This window comes from Protomyctophum bolini, assembly GCF_963924005.1.
Source record: "Protomyctophum bolini genome assembly, chromosome: 7".
NCBI classification, from domain to species: Eukaryota; Metazoa; Chordata; class Actinopteri; order Myctophiformes; family Myctophidae; genus Protomyctophum; species Protomyctophum bolini.
In genome coordinates, this window is record NC_137868.1 from 17,065,127 (window position 1) to 17,079,791 (window position 14,665).

General features: G+C 47.2%; 1 protein-coding gene across 1 annotated transcript in view; it reads right to left on the minus strand.

Annotated features, from left to right (window-relative positions):
- tmem145 (transmembrane protein 145) overlaps positions 1–14,665 on the minus strand; it is a 43,513-nt gene that overhangs the window by 9,640 nt on the left and 19,208 nt on the right. The window contains exons 5-10 of the mRNA XM_080767595.1: positions 14,059–14,160; positions 7,181–7,265; positions 6,311–6,382; positions 4,589–4,657; positions 3,716–3,796; positions 562–640 (exon numbers count right to left, since the gene is read on the minus strand). Of these exons, the coding sequence (XP_080623721.1) occupies positions 562–640; positions 3,716–3,796; positions 4,589–4,657; positions 6,311–6,382; positions 7,181–7,265; positions 14,059–14,160 (488 nt within the window). The remainder of the gene's footprint in view (positions 1–561; positions 641–3,715; positions 3,797–4,588; positions 4,658–6,310; positions 6,383–7,180; positions 7,266–14,058; positions 14,161–14,665) is intronic.

Here is a 14,665-nt window from a genome sequence, read left to right on the forward strand (position 1 = left end):
GGTCTAAACGGGCTCACTTAAGTCTGAGAGTGTACAAATGTAACCATTACATCTATATGCTCTCAGAGCTATAAATTAACACAAACCCACACACAAACACAGACATACTTGCCTGCGCCAATAGCTTAATGCACAAGTCAGTCCCTTATCAATGTACAGCCCACAGGGATGCGGTGTCAATAATGCAGTGTTTACCTCCATGCTCTGCACCAGCCACATGGAGGGAATCAGTGCCAACAGACTGACAGACACTTCAACTGATACAGCGCCTCCAGGGAACATGTTATGACTGTGACAGCCGCGCCGAACGCTCTGAGACAGCGGGCCACACAGGGTTGTAGGAATGTGTTCCGGTGCATTCACACGAGGAGTCGCGCACGCATGCATATCGCTAGATTTGTGCAGGCGTATAAAACATCCATGAGTGGAGCGGTGGTACATGCAATCACATGGGCATGCATGCATGGTCACACATTAAGGAGGCACGCACACATGCACGCACGCGCGCACGCACGTACACACACACACACACACACACACACACACATCATAAACCTGTACCTAGTGACAGTGAATCCTTTTCCCAACAGTATCAGCATCAGAAGGAACACCAGGAAACTGACAGAGAATAGTAATTTCCCTAGAGAGAGACACAGAGGGAGAGAGAGGGAGAGAGAGAGAGAGGTAATTAGGTTGTGGCTTCTGAATCTGTAACATCATTAGGGGAGATAAAATCAGGTCACCCCACAAGTCCACGTACACACTCGCATACATAAAACCACACATGTGCACAGCCACCCAAAACGTGTGCGCGCGCACACACACACACACACACACACACACACACACACACACACACACACATAATACTAGACATGTCCGTGTGCCTGTCTGTCATACCCCCTGCTCCTCAATGGCTTGACCGCAGTTGATCTGAATTTGCACACAGGCATTGGCCATTCCAGGGCATCTCGAAGCCCTTTTGTAATTTAACAAATTGAACGCTGTTTATTAGCGTGTTTCGGCAACTCTGTTTAACAGTTTTCGGCGCCACTCCACATGTGCGCCGTTGACGACATGCATCCGGGTACGTCGACTTACAGCACAGATGGTTCTATGGAATTCAGTTACCTCCCGTCGCCTCAATCACACAGGGATGGAGACACTTGTCCCCATATGTGTCCCCATAGGTGTCCCCATAGCGATGACATAAACAGGCATGCAAACAGGCCCAAGGTGAAAAAGGTGACAGTGTGCGGGGCCAACGCTGTGCCGCGGGCAAAACCGCGGCGCAAATCTTTTAAGCGTTTATCGGTACTAAACCCACTTTGGGGGGGGGGGGGGGGGTGTCATGGGGGACAGTATATACTACACTGTACTGTACTAGCCCTCCTCCCGGCCTGTGTGTCTGTGTGTTAGGCTGTGCAACAGTGACACTTGGTGGTGAACAAATGCTATAACGCTATGTTTCGTGCTCGGACACAGCCAGGGACCCAGGGACACAGCCAGGGACAGACCCAGTGACACAGGGGCAGCCAGGGACAGACCCAGTGACACAGGGACAGCCAGGGACAGACCCAGTGACACAGGGACACAGCCAGGGACACATCCAGGGACAGACCCAGTGACACAGGGACAGCCAGTGACAGACCCAGTGACACAGGGACAGCCAGGGACAGACCCAGTGACACAGCCAGGGACACATCCAGGGACAGACCCAGTGACACAGGGACAGCCAGGGACAGACCCAGTGACACAGCCAGGGCCACAGCCAGGGACAGCCAGGGACAGACCCAGTGACACAGGGACACAGCCAGGGACAGACCCAGTGACACAGGGACAGCGAGGGACAGACCCAGTGACACAGGGACAGCCAGGGACAGACCCAGTGACACAGGGACACAGCCAGGGACACAGCCAGGGACAGACCCAGTGACACAGGGACACAGCCAGGGACACAGCCAGGGACAGCCAGGGACAGACCCAGTGACACAGGGACAGCCAGGGACAGACCTAGTGACACAGGGACAGCCAGGGACAGACCTAGTGACACAGGGACAGCCAGGGACAGACCCAATGACACAGTGACACAGCCAGGGACAGACCCAGTGACACAGGCACACAGCCAGGAACAGACCCAGTGACACAGGGACACAGGGACACCGCCAGGGACACAGGGACCCAGCCAGGGACAGACACAGGGACACATACTGTAGCTGTCTATAGTGTGGTTGAGTGGCTGCACCACTCAAAAATGACAGATGATTATTTACTAAATCAGTACAAATCTAGTCAGTATTGAGCAAGATGTTAACATTCATGTCCTGATAGTCATAGAACAATTAATTTACTCCAACAGGAGCACTAGCCCCTCGAGGAGCACTAGCCCCTCCTATATTCAGTAGATTTGTGTCCTAAATGCCATTGACAATGAATGAATTGTCATATATCGGCTATTTTTGTCCTACACAATCCTACACATTCATTGTCACAAAAATGACAATGAATGGATGATGTATGATGATAAGGGTCACTTCACACAGGTGTGATTTAAAGAAAGAAACTGGTCCAGCACTCACACTCCCATCTCAAAATCCCTTACAGTTACACTCTTCACATCATGTAAAATAGAAAATTATATTCACTGGCAAAATAATGAATTATAATACAAATAAAATGTTTTGGGATGGTTTAGTCAACAGGGTCAGTTTACTTCATTATTTTAGCCTTAGTCAATTTAAGACATGTAACATGTAACATCCTCTCCTTATTCAACAGTTGAGCTGCATGTTTTCGTTTTTAATATATCCATTTAGTATAAGCCCTGGCACGCACGCACGCGCGCACACACACACACACACACACACACACACACACACACACACACACGCGCGCGCGCGTGCTTTATTTATTTACTCATACGCATGCATGCACACACACGAGCACACAGACAGACACACACACACACACACACAGCGAGAGAAACTGACGCCGGCGCGTCCACACCACAGACAGTATAACGCAAAGTGCTAACGTTGCTAATGCTAACTGTAGCAGCTAAACTAATGGATCGACTGGCGAGTCACAGACAGTGTGTCAAAATTCATGCCGAGTCCACACAAACAGGTTTTTTTTCCGCGGAGCGACCAGCGGCTGCGCACATCATGCCGCCCAGATGCAAGCAGAAATATCGCTCAGAATCATTAGTGACTCACGAGAGTAGTCTGTCAGATAATTCTCCGGGCAGCGAGCTCGGGCTCCACAGACCCCCTCACCCCCCCCAAACATTTTTTTAACGGATTTGCATGAATCACACAGGTCCTATATTTGGGATAAAAACGGCGATTTTCGCCGAAAAGCTACACTTTTGCATGTCTGCATAAATGTACATGCATGTTTTGGATTTGGATATACTGTAGACTATGGTAAATTATGCATTTATATAGCGCCTTTATCCAAGGCGCTTTACACAGATTGTGCATTACATTCACTGGTAACCTTGCAGTTACCATCCAACCACTCTACCCCCGAGCCACCACGCCCCACTATCCAGCATCTTAAAAACATACCCAGTATCCGAAAGTTTTAGCAAGTATCTTAAGGACTTACCCAATATCATAAGGACTTACAAAGTATCTTAAGGACTTACCCAATATATTAAGGACCTACCCAATATATTAGGGACTTTCCAAGTATCTTAAGTACTTATACTTACCCATTATCTTAAGGCTTCCGTTCCCAACTCCATCTGTAGCATACAGACCCCAGTAGATACAATGGAACAACAGGCTGAGCACTGTCAGATAGGGAGAGAGAAGGGGCGAGGAATAGGGAGAAGATGGAGGGAGGCGGGGGGGGGGGGGGGGGGGTCAGAGAAGGTGCAGGGGAGATGAGAGGAGAGGACGGCAGAGGAACGGGGGGATTGAGGAAGAGACAGAGCAGGGTTAGTTGAAAAGAGAGAAAAAGATAAGGAAATAATGGGGAGGTGGTGGGAGGACAGGGACAGGATTAAAAAACCCGTGGGTGGAATAGAGAGAGAGGAAAAGAGGTATAGGGAAGGGAGCGAAGTAAAATATAAGAGGAAGAAGTTGAAGAAGAGGGAGACAGCGAGTTGAAAAGGAGGCCCGGGGAATGGAGGGGGCAGGAGGGCAGAGAGGAGGAAACGAGTTGAAAGGACATTCAAAAGGAGACGGCGAAGGTGGAGGACAGATTGGTAGCACAATGAGAGAGATGGTGGATGAAGAAAGATAATTGAGGGGAGCAGGTGAAGAGGGGGAATTCATAAAAAAGCAAGAGATGGGGAGAGAGAGAGAGAGACAGAAACATAATTGAAAGGGGCCAAGGAACAGGGAAGATGATTCAACAGGGAGACATGAGGCAGAGGAAGGGATGAGGAAAGGAGAGGAGGAGAGTTTGTCATATAGAGTCAGTGTGCAGTGAAGCACCAAACTGTGTAATGACTCCTATTTACAGTGAAACGACGACGATAACATCTCTAATCTGAATCAGGGTGTTACGTGTGTGTGTGTGTGTGTGTGTGTGTGTGTGTGTGTGCGTGCGTGCGTGCGTGCGTGTGTGCAATCCTCACCTTCCACTCCTGCAGCAGTCATAAACATCTTGTAGGTGGTGTGAAGAAGCTGTCTCCCCTTCAGGTTGTCTGCAGGGGGGGGGGGGGGGGTGACAAATAGACTGAGTGAAGCAGAGGGAGAGGAAGAGAGAGGGACAGAGATAAAAAGGATCGGAGCGATGGTAACAGATGGCGGGAGACGATCGAGTGCCATGCGTGCGAGAGCCAGGGAATCAAAAGCACGAGATGAAACGAGCGCCAGATAGATGCAGAGGGTGTGCCATTTGTATGCAGCCACCCTGCCAACGGCCGTCTCAGGACGAGGCGCAGCCAGATGCAACTTCTCCCTTTTACGTCCTCCCTAAAAAGCCCCTCCGCCCCCCTCCTCTTCATCCCTCACAAGCTCCTGGAAAATCGTTTTTAATGCGTATTTAACTGAGCGGGTTGACTGCAAAAAAAAAGATACACTCCTGTTTATCCCGAGGGAGTGATTACAAGGAAAGAAAAGGGGAGGAATTGTTGGGTCGTAGATGTGCATCAGTACACATTGTTAACAATGTGGAGCCTCGCAGAGTTGCTGAACGTTAAAGATGGAGTGCCACAATTTTTGTATTTTTCCAGTTTGTGTCTATGAGGTGACAGTACTTCATTAGACACCCTGGAGCCGTTTTTATGTGCAATGATGTATTCCCTTTGTATTTAGGGTTTCTTCCTGGAGACTGAACGCTTGACAGTCAAACGTGCCAAAGAAAAAAACAGTAACATAGTGACATCACATTATCAGCCCCTCACCTAACCCCTCCCCCTTTATCATACAACTACAGCTGTGGGTGCGGCTTCAGTTCAGGTGGATCACCTGCACCCATCACCACCCACCAGGCAAACCAGGCATACTTAATGAACTGGTGGGCGTGCCCACATAAAAATGACATTTTAACAAATACTGTACACTTTATTGAAAAACGTATTCCTCCTAATATAACAATAAGACCTGATGATCATGTTTTAGGGTGGAAAGAAATCATGGCACTCCATCTTTAAGCAGCGTCTCTCACAGGCAGCTGCTTCCACACAGCTAGACTCTAATGGTGGGTTCAGAAAAGAGGCACAGAGAGCACTTTCCATTTCAAGTTCCATTGGATTAATTTGCTCTCATCATGGCCAGGTATTTGATCTACCCGGTAAGCTATCCTCTCTTGCCATTAGGCCACCATTCGACATGTCCATTCAACCACTTACTTTCCGGTACCAGCTTTCCCTTTGTAGTCACCCTGTCTCTCTCTTTTTCGCGTGCATTTACTTTTACATTAAGCATCCTCTGCTATTCTTCACTCTGTCCATCTTCTCTTTTGTCCCGCGCGCACTTCCAGGCCCAGAGCGTGTGGTGAACATGCTGGGACTGCACCTTCACTTATCAGAGGGAACATGAGAACGTACTTCTATATCCCATCATGCAGGCCTGTAAGAGACTTCATAATGCATGTGACAAAAAGGCTCTTAACGCCGATGGTTTTCTACTTCTGAAAGGAAAAGGTAAAATGCTCTGCTCCTGGAGAGGGAGAGAAACAGACGAGACGATGGAGAGAGAGTGCTGTGCTGAGTGCTGAGAGGATGGAGAGAGAATAGAACGATATACTGTAGGTAGAGAGAGAAATGAAAAGACAGAGAGACAGAGAGAGAGAGAGAGAGAGAGAGAGAGAGAGAGAGAGAGAGAGAGAGAGAGAGAGAGAGAGAGATACTTACAAGCAAAGTAGCAGGAGAGGATGAACACCAAGGAAAATATAACCAGGAACGTGATGTCCGTCTCCAGGATCCCTGTGATGGAGAGATAGAGGGGTGGGGGGTGGAAGAGAGATGGGAGAGGAACGGAGAAGGATAGGAGGATGGTAACGAGGAAAAGACAAATTAAAAGTATGGTGACGAGAGGAGGGGAGGTGGGGGGATGGGGGGGGTTTGGGGGGGTGGGGTATGGGGGGTGGGTTTTAGGGATGAGTAGGGGAGAGAGAAGATGATAAAAATGTGGTGGGGTGTGGGAAAGGAGGAAGGATGGAAGAGGTTGATCGGGGTGAGGAGAGAGGAGAGACAGACAGAACGATGTGGCGGAGCGGAGACAGAGTGGGACAAAGGACAGACAGAACGATGGGGCGGAGCGGAGACAGAGCGGGACAAAGGACAGACAGAGACAAAAGGAAAGGTAAACAGAATTAAATGATAATTAAAGTGGTAAAGGGTGAAGGAGAGATATTGGATTAGATAAAAATTGAGAGAGACAGAGAGAAAGAGAGAGGGGGTGGACGGAGAGAGCAAGTTACAGAGACAGATACAATGAGAAAAAGAGATGATGGGTGGAAGTGGAAATAATTTGGTTAGAGAAACAGACACTCTGTCCCTCTCTTCTCCTCCATTTTCATCCCTTTCACTCTCTCCATCCGTCATCATTAATTTATCCAGCCGTCCCTTCATTATTGTAATTTGCTCAGTACTGTGTGCTTTATTGGCCGTACTAAGTGGTGTGGGCTAGTGCCATCGACGATTCATTCCATAATCCTTCTCCTCTTCTCTGTCTGTCTGTCTGTCTGTCTGTCTCTCTCTCTCACACACACACTCACTTACCGAACTCATCGGCAGAGAAATGCTGTGTCCAGAAAGATTGGCCATTAGTGAGTTTCATCTCATACTCCAGCTGCAAGCCTTCGCCCTGAGAGGGGGAAAGAGAGAGGCAGAAAAAGTGGGGATAAGGTTGTGGATAAAGGAATGGAGATGGATACTATAGTTTAGGGGCATGCTCTACTTTCTGGTTCTCACTATAAGACACCAAAAAGCTCTGGTAAGAGAGCTGGAGGGAATGCAACATTATATTATGAGTGTTCAGCTACTTTCAGCACCATGGACAGCTCAAGTGAAGGAGCTGCTTCAGTGTGCAGCAGGTCCCAAGTTCCCCAACCCATTTCCTGTACTTGGAAATCTCAAAAGGCTGCCGTGTTAACTCATTTACTGCCAGATTTAGGTCTCGTTGCGTTTAGGATCGTTTCAGCCGCACGTCTTATTTTGAAGACCAATAACAATATGCTTATCTTCATAATATAATTGGTCCTCACTAATGTTCATGATAAAATACTAAAAAATACCACAATTTTTTCCTACTCAGTCTGTGTCTCATTGGAGGGCTGTGGGCAGTTCAGAAATCCGTCCACCAGTGATCTCATCGTTAGGCAGAATATTTTTGCGACGTATTTTGTGAAAGATTTAGATTTTTATTATTATGGCTTCCATTATCGCATTGCAACTTGCAATGACAAAGTTTCTATAGCTTGGATTCCCCATCAATGACGTCACTGGTGGACGTGTTTTTGACCTGCCCACAGCCCTCCTATGAGACACAGAAAGATTTTTATTAATCATGAACATTAGTGAGGACCAATGTTATGAAGGTACTGTAGGTTGAAAACCTGGTGAAGTGGTCCTTTAATGTTCAATCAATCGATTGTGTACCGGCATCAATCAGTGGAACTAACATAGCATATTTTTCTTCTTTATCTGTATCACAATTAAGACTCATTTTCAAGGTTTTGAAAAGAAATGCCACACTTTGTATTTATGTTATGTATTATAATTAAAATCTCAATTTTGCCTATTAGTTGGCGACCCACTTGCAACATCCTCATGGCCCCCCACTGGGCCCGGCCTAAGAGTATATTATGAATAGTGAGGAAACACCCAGAGGAAACCCTGAGGCGAAATCAGGGGGGCAGTCAGACAGATATTTTGTGAAGCCACTGAGCCTGTTGTGGCGCTGTCATTGGACCCAGAAAAACCCATAGCCCCATAGAAGTCCATGTATTTGGGCCCAACTTCACCTAGACTGTATTACCTTAATAAACATGGTCATGAATACTTTCTGCTTCCAGTCACTAGTTTAAAGTCTCATTTCTAATTTCATAATATTCTTTTTGGAAAATGATGGTCCCATTTATTAAAAAAATTACCATAAAGTCGCGTATGTTCTGAGGGGCGTGGCTACCGTTACAGTCTATGATCGGGATTCCCCTCCCACTCGAGTCAAAATAAAAACCAACGGAGAAGAAGGGGGGAAGTCCCGCCTCGTTGTCTGGGCCAGCCAATGGCCAGCTGGGCCAAAACGGATCTAGAAAGATGGCGACTTACAATACAAGGACTGACAGGCTTCATTTTACGTTCATGTTAGACCCGGAGAAGGCTTTGTCCATATTTTTTACAGTCTATGGGCGAAATGGACATATAGTGGCCGAATTTGGTATTGCAGCGTGGGCCCAAACACATGAACGCGCTGGTCCGTTGACTATCATTGTGCACGTTCACGACGGACGCACGCTCGTGCGCGTTCGTGCGCGTTCAACGGCGCCCCCCCACTGGGCCCGGCCCGCAGGTTGGGAACCACTAGAGTATGAAGAGGATTAAGAGTTGATCGCAGTGCTGGAAAAAAGTACTCAAATGTTTTACTGGAGTAAAATTATCAATACTGCAATATAGAAATAGTCCATTACAAGTAAAAGTCCAGAATTCTAAACTTAAGTATACTTAAGTATCGGCATCAAAAGGTACTTAAAGTACCAAAAGTACAAAGTACTCATTATGCAGAATGTCCCGTTGAAAGTTTTCAAATGTAAAAAAAATATTTTGAAAATAGCAGATCTACAAGGTCACACACAATGCATTGCGATGCATTGTGTGCTTGTAGATCTGCTATTTTCAAATGGGCGAAATGTGTGTATACTAGGGCTGAAGTGGTTAATGTCTTGTAATAATAATCAAAATGTACAAAGTAACTAGTAACTAAAGTTGTCAAATAATTGTAGTGGAGTAAAAGTACAATATTTGCCTCTGAAATGTAGTGGAGTAGAAGTAAAAGTACTGAACATTTGACATACTCAAGTAAAGTAAAAATACATCACAATGGTACTTAAGTACAGTACTTAAGTAAATGAAAATAAATGTACTTAGTTGTTTTCCACCACTGTTTGATAGACATTGGGCTTTCGTCCAGTCCACTATGATTGCCATTTATGAAACAACCTACAGGTATCAAGTTCATTTGGAATCCACGTCAACACAAGCATGAGTCATCGATGGACACATAAAGCCATGAGGAGGCACTGCAGTGACAATAACAGTGTTTGGTACAATTTGATGCAAAACGGCTTCGCTTCCCACAGCAATATCCATTATCAACTATACAATTACTGCTTGTTTTCCCTGTGTCACTCTGCAATCCATTTCAATGTGCTCTGGCATTATAGCACATTTTGACAGCCATGCCAGTGAAATGCCTCCAAATTGAATTGATTTGAGAAAGAGAGATTGGGAGAGAGAGAGAGAGAGAGAGAGAGAGAGAGAGAGAGAGATATAGAGAGAGGGTGAGAGGGAAATTGGTAGACAATTAGAGCAAAGTGAGCTCATTTCACAGACAAAAGTTCAAAGCCTGTGTGTAGTCTGGTCTTGACAGAGGGAGAGAGACAGACAGAAAGCGAGAGACAGCGAGAAATTACTTTGATTTCATTTGGCGGCCTCAGACTCCATCTCAGTCCCTCGATCAAAAAGGGGCGAGAAGCGTGGAGCCACAAAATCAATACAGACACGAAGAGCAAAGAGACAGAGATAAAGAGAGATAGATGTAGAGAGAGAGAGAGACTGAGAGAGAGAGAGATAGAGAGAGAGGGACACTATAAAATAGTGAAGCGAATAAGGAGAGGACAAAAAATGAGCGCAGAAGGAGAGAGAGTTGAGGTGTAGAGATCACTAAATCACAGCTGTACTGCTGATCCTGGGCGTCAGAACCCAGGAGAGGGTCATGACCCAGCAGGGGATCTCAGGTTGATTTGGCCCACCAGACGGAAAGTGGTTAAGAAATGGGAGACATGTGAATTTCCAGTAATAGAAATTATACACATTGCATATTCATAGAACACATTAAGGCAGAAAGGAGGTCTATGATTGCAAGCCAACCGTGCCAAGCGTGCATTGTGTTGCCAACTCGGGGTCAACAGTACCCAGCCTGGATTGTGCCAAACAGTGAGGGTGGTGAGGCAGAATGCAGTCTTGATTTGAGTTTGATATCACTAACTGAAGCTGACGATAGCCTCTTGAGGACCTGCACTCCCCAAAACACACAAAGTAGGCGACCTCTGGCAGTAGTTGTGCTACGAAATTAGCATCTGGTTGTGCTACTGACCTGGAAATCTCTCAATTATCCCGTCAAAGCTTAGTGCAGTAGCGCTATAAGCATTTACTATTATTTTGCTCAGGCTCGGTGAACGCTTCTCCTTTACATGAATTTTAATGTGTAGAAAAGCCTATGGGAAGATCAGATTGAATCATTTTGTTTTTATGTGGCCTCTAGATTTCCCACTAAAATGAAATATCCTCTAAACACCTTAGGTCAAACTTATTTTCTGATGCCAGCCTTCACACATTTGCACCCCACGTCGGGGTGCGACGGAGGGCGGGGGAGGGTGTTAGCATTCTGTGAGGGAGGCAGCCTTTCGTTTCGCTCGGCTTACGAGCCAAAAAGGGTGTTAGAGCCACCTGAGTGGAGGCGGAGATGGAGCGATAGAGGAGGAACGTGACGGGAAAGTTGAATAATTGGTGAGACGGAATCCAAGAGAACCAAGGGGAGATGTAGTATCTGATAAAAAGAGAAGGAGCTTGGAGGCATGAAAGGTACAAAGCAGTTGCTGGCACACGAGATACAGAAAGAGAAAGAGAGAGAGAGTGTTAGAGGAAGCATTGAGACAGAAAGATGCAGTGACGGTGAGGCGGACTGTGGTTCGACTGTTGGGCCTGTGAAATGAACACGGCAGGTTTGTGGGGGGTAGTCAAGAGGACAGACAGACGAAAGAGACGAGAGAGCTCTGGAACGGATCCGGCATGACATGACACGGGGAGCCTCGCGCCGCGTTAACACAGACTTCAAAAGATTGCTCCGAACGATCACGAACGACAAGCGGCTGGGATGGACGGTGTGAGAGGTGTGACAGCAGACGAGGGGGAGAGGAGCAGGAGGAGACTGAGCGATGGGTGGAGATTGGCTGTGGATTGCGGCCCGCATCCTGTATGGCCCCGAGACGGAGACGGAGACTTTATGGTTGAGTCCAACAGCATTAGGCTGCATGTCGATCAGCGTGGCCTCTTTGGTGTGATGCTAAACCACTCTTTGCAAGAAAGAAGCATCCGGGCCAATCATGTGCCTCGCCTCCTCACAGCCACCCTCCATTGACGCCGCCAAACACAAAATCTCTCTGTCAACTTCCACTGGCTCAAACAGCCTCGCTAGTGCTCATGCACACACACACACACACACACACACACACACACACACACACACAAAATCGCTCTTTTTTTGTATATATATTTTCTTATCATACAACCACAGTCACACGTAGATAAACACACTCGCTCTCTGTGTCTCTCACACCTCCCAGTGTCAGATTCCCGTATAGAACGCCAACGAAGACGTGTCATTACTCATTATTATCCTCACTAACATATGCACACCTGGTCCTACCTGGGCCTGGGACCAGGTATATCTAAACTCGGCCCAGGCAAAATGGCTGTATGAGCAGCGGAGACACTGTGGGCACGTTTGGAAATACCGCACCGGAGCACACTCGTCTATTAGTTTGCATTGCACAGTGCGCTCAGTGTGCTATTTCCAAACGCGCCCACGGTGCCAGGAGGCGGGCTGTGTGTGTGTGTGTGTGTGTGTGTGTGTGTGTGTGTGTGTGTGTGTGTGTGTGTGTGTGTGTGTGTGTGTGTGTGTGTGGTTGGTTGGTTGGTTGTATTGTCCAGTAAATAGTTCATTTAAATGCAGTTCTGACACCTGACATTTCTAGGAAATTGAAGGCAAAAATGGATATTAATTAATACAAAAATGACGCACACGCATTCCCAGGCCAAGGTAATAATTAATTCCTGCATACGCCACTGCACTCACTCACTCACTCACTCACTCACTCACGTTCAACACCACCGTGTTGACCTCCAGTCCAGATGGACATCAAATCATTAAGCACAAACCACCAGCACCACACAGCTCTACCCTTTCAAAACCCACCAGCACCACACGGCTCTACCCTTTCAAAACCCACCAGCACCACACGGCTCTACCCTTTCAAAACCCACCAGCACCACACGGCTCTACCCTTTCAAAACCCACCAGCACCACACGGCTCTACCCTTTCAAAACCCACCAGCACCACACAGCTCTACCCTTTCAAAACCCACCAGCACCACACAGCTCTACCCTTTCAAAACCCACCAGCACCACACGGCTCTACCCTTTCAAAACCCACCAGCACCACACGGCTCTACCCTTTCAAAACCCACCAGCACCACACGGCTCTACCCTTTCAAAACCCACCAGCACCACACAGCTCTACCCTTTCAAAACCCACCAGCACCACATGGATCTACCCTTTCAAACCCCCCAGGCACATCATTAACACAACACACACAGAGAAGCATTATAAAGCAACACTACACCCCCCCCCCCCACACACACACCACCACCACCACCACCACCCCCAGGCTATCTAATCAACAGGTTACAGAGAGAGACGCACCAGAGCACACATACATGGTTGCCAAATTAGAAAATCCAGGCGGGTATGCAGAATGTCACGGTATTGAACTGAATTTGTGGGAAAAGCAGCTCGATGTGATCATGGTGAAAACAAGCTGATGAACGTGACATATCGCTTTTAAATAGCGCTGTACATCCGTGTACACACACACACACACACACACACACACACACACACACACACACACACACACACACACACACACACACACACACACACACACACACACACACACACACACACACACACACACACACACACACACACACACACACACACACACACACACACACACACACACACAAACGCACCGCATGCTGTGGCATGGGAGAGATAAGGTGTGCAGATATAGGGGACCAGCTGGAACAGAGTTATAGATGATCGCCCTGGGGTTTCAATGAAGAACCATCCGTGTGTGTGTGTGTGTGTGTGTGTGTGTGTGTGTGTGTGTGTGTGTGTGTGTGTGTGTGTGTGTGTGTGTGTGTGTGTGTGTGTGTTTGCTTACGTACGTGCGTACGTGCGTGCATCCGTGTGTTTGTTTTCCTGTGCACGGGTTGCAATCGTGTTAATCATGTTTTCATCATGATCCTTGAGTCACGTACTGTACATTAAGCTGCGGTGTCTATATGAGTCTGTGTAAGTGCGTGCGAGCGTGTGTGAGACAAATAGCTCCACATTATAGTTGTTGTTTGTGGCAAAAACCTTGTATCTCCATATTTCATCTTATTTTTTGCTGGCTTTTCATAAATAATGCATTGGTTGGCAGGCCAATCTGTTTGTGTGGGACTGGAGAGACGTGTGTTCGCTGCGGTATGGGAGCGTGCATGTTCCCTCAGAGGTGAGAGGTGAAAGGTTGAGGTATTGCCCACTCACCCCACATTTGCTGAGTGCAATGTACCACCATCTCTCCCTCACCGAGCGGAAGCTACGGCCGCCCACACAGCTCAGAACCTCTTCATCCCCATCCTCCTCCACCTGAGAGACAGACAGACAGACACCGACGATATAGAGAAAAGGGAGACACAGACTCACAGAGACAGAGACAGAGACAGACAGACAGACAGACAGACAGACAGACAGACAGACAGACAGACAGACAGACAGACAGACAGACAGAATGAGAGTGAAGGTGAGAGAAATCAATAGAGAGAGAGGCAGACAAAAGAGCCAGCAGCAAGACAAAAAAAAGCATAATGCTACTTTATGCCATGTTGCTATGGCAAAAACCTTTCCTCACAAATGCATTGTAATGATCACAATAAAGCAGAAATGTGACGCGCTGAGTGCCAAACATTTCATAAAGCAAACAGCCTGAAATACTGACTGCTGCTGCGCATCCAAACGTATCAAATCATACGGGCACAAAACCCGCTAGCTGTATCCATCATTGTGAATAAAAGGATTGTCTGTCATTTTATCAATCATGACGTTCTTCCACCACAAATGAGTGCGTTCCATATAGACTGTAAAAATACTGTGT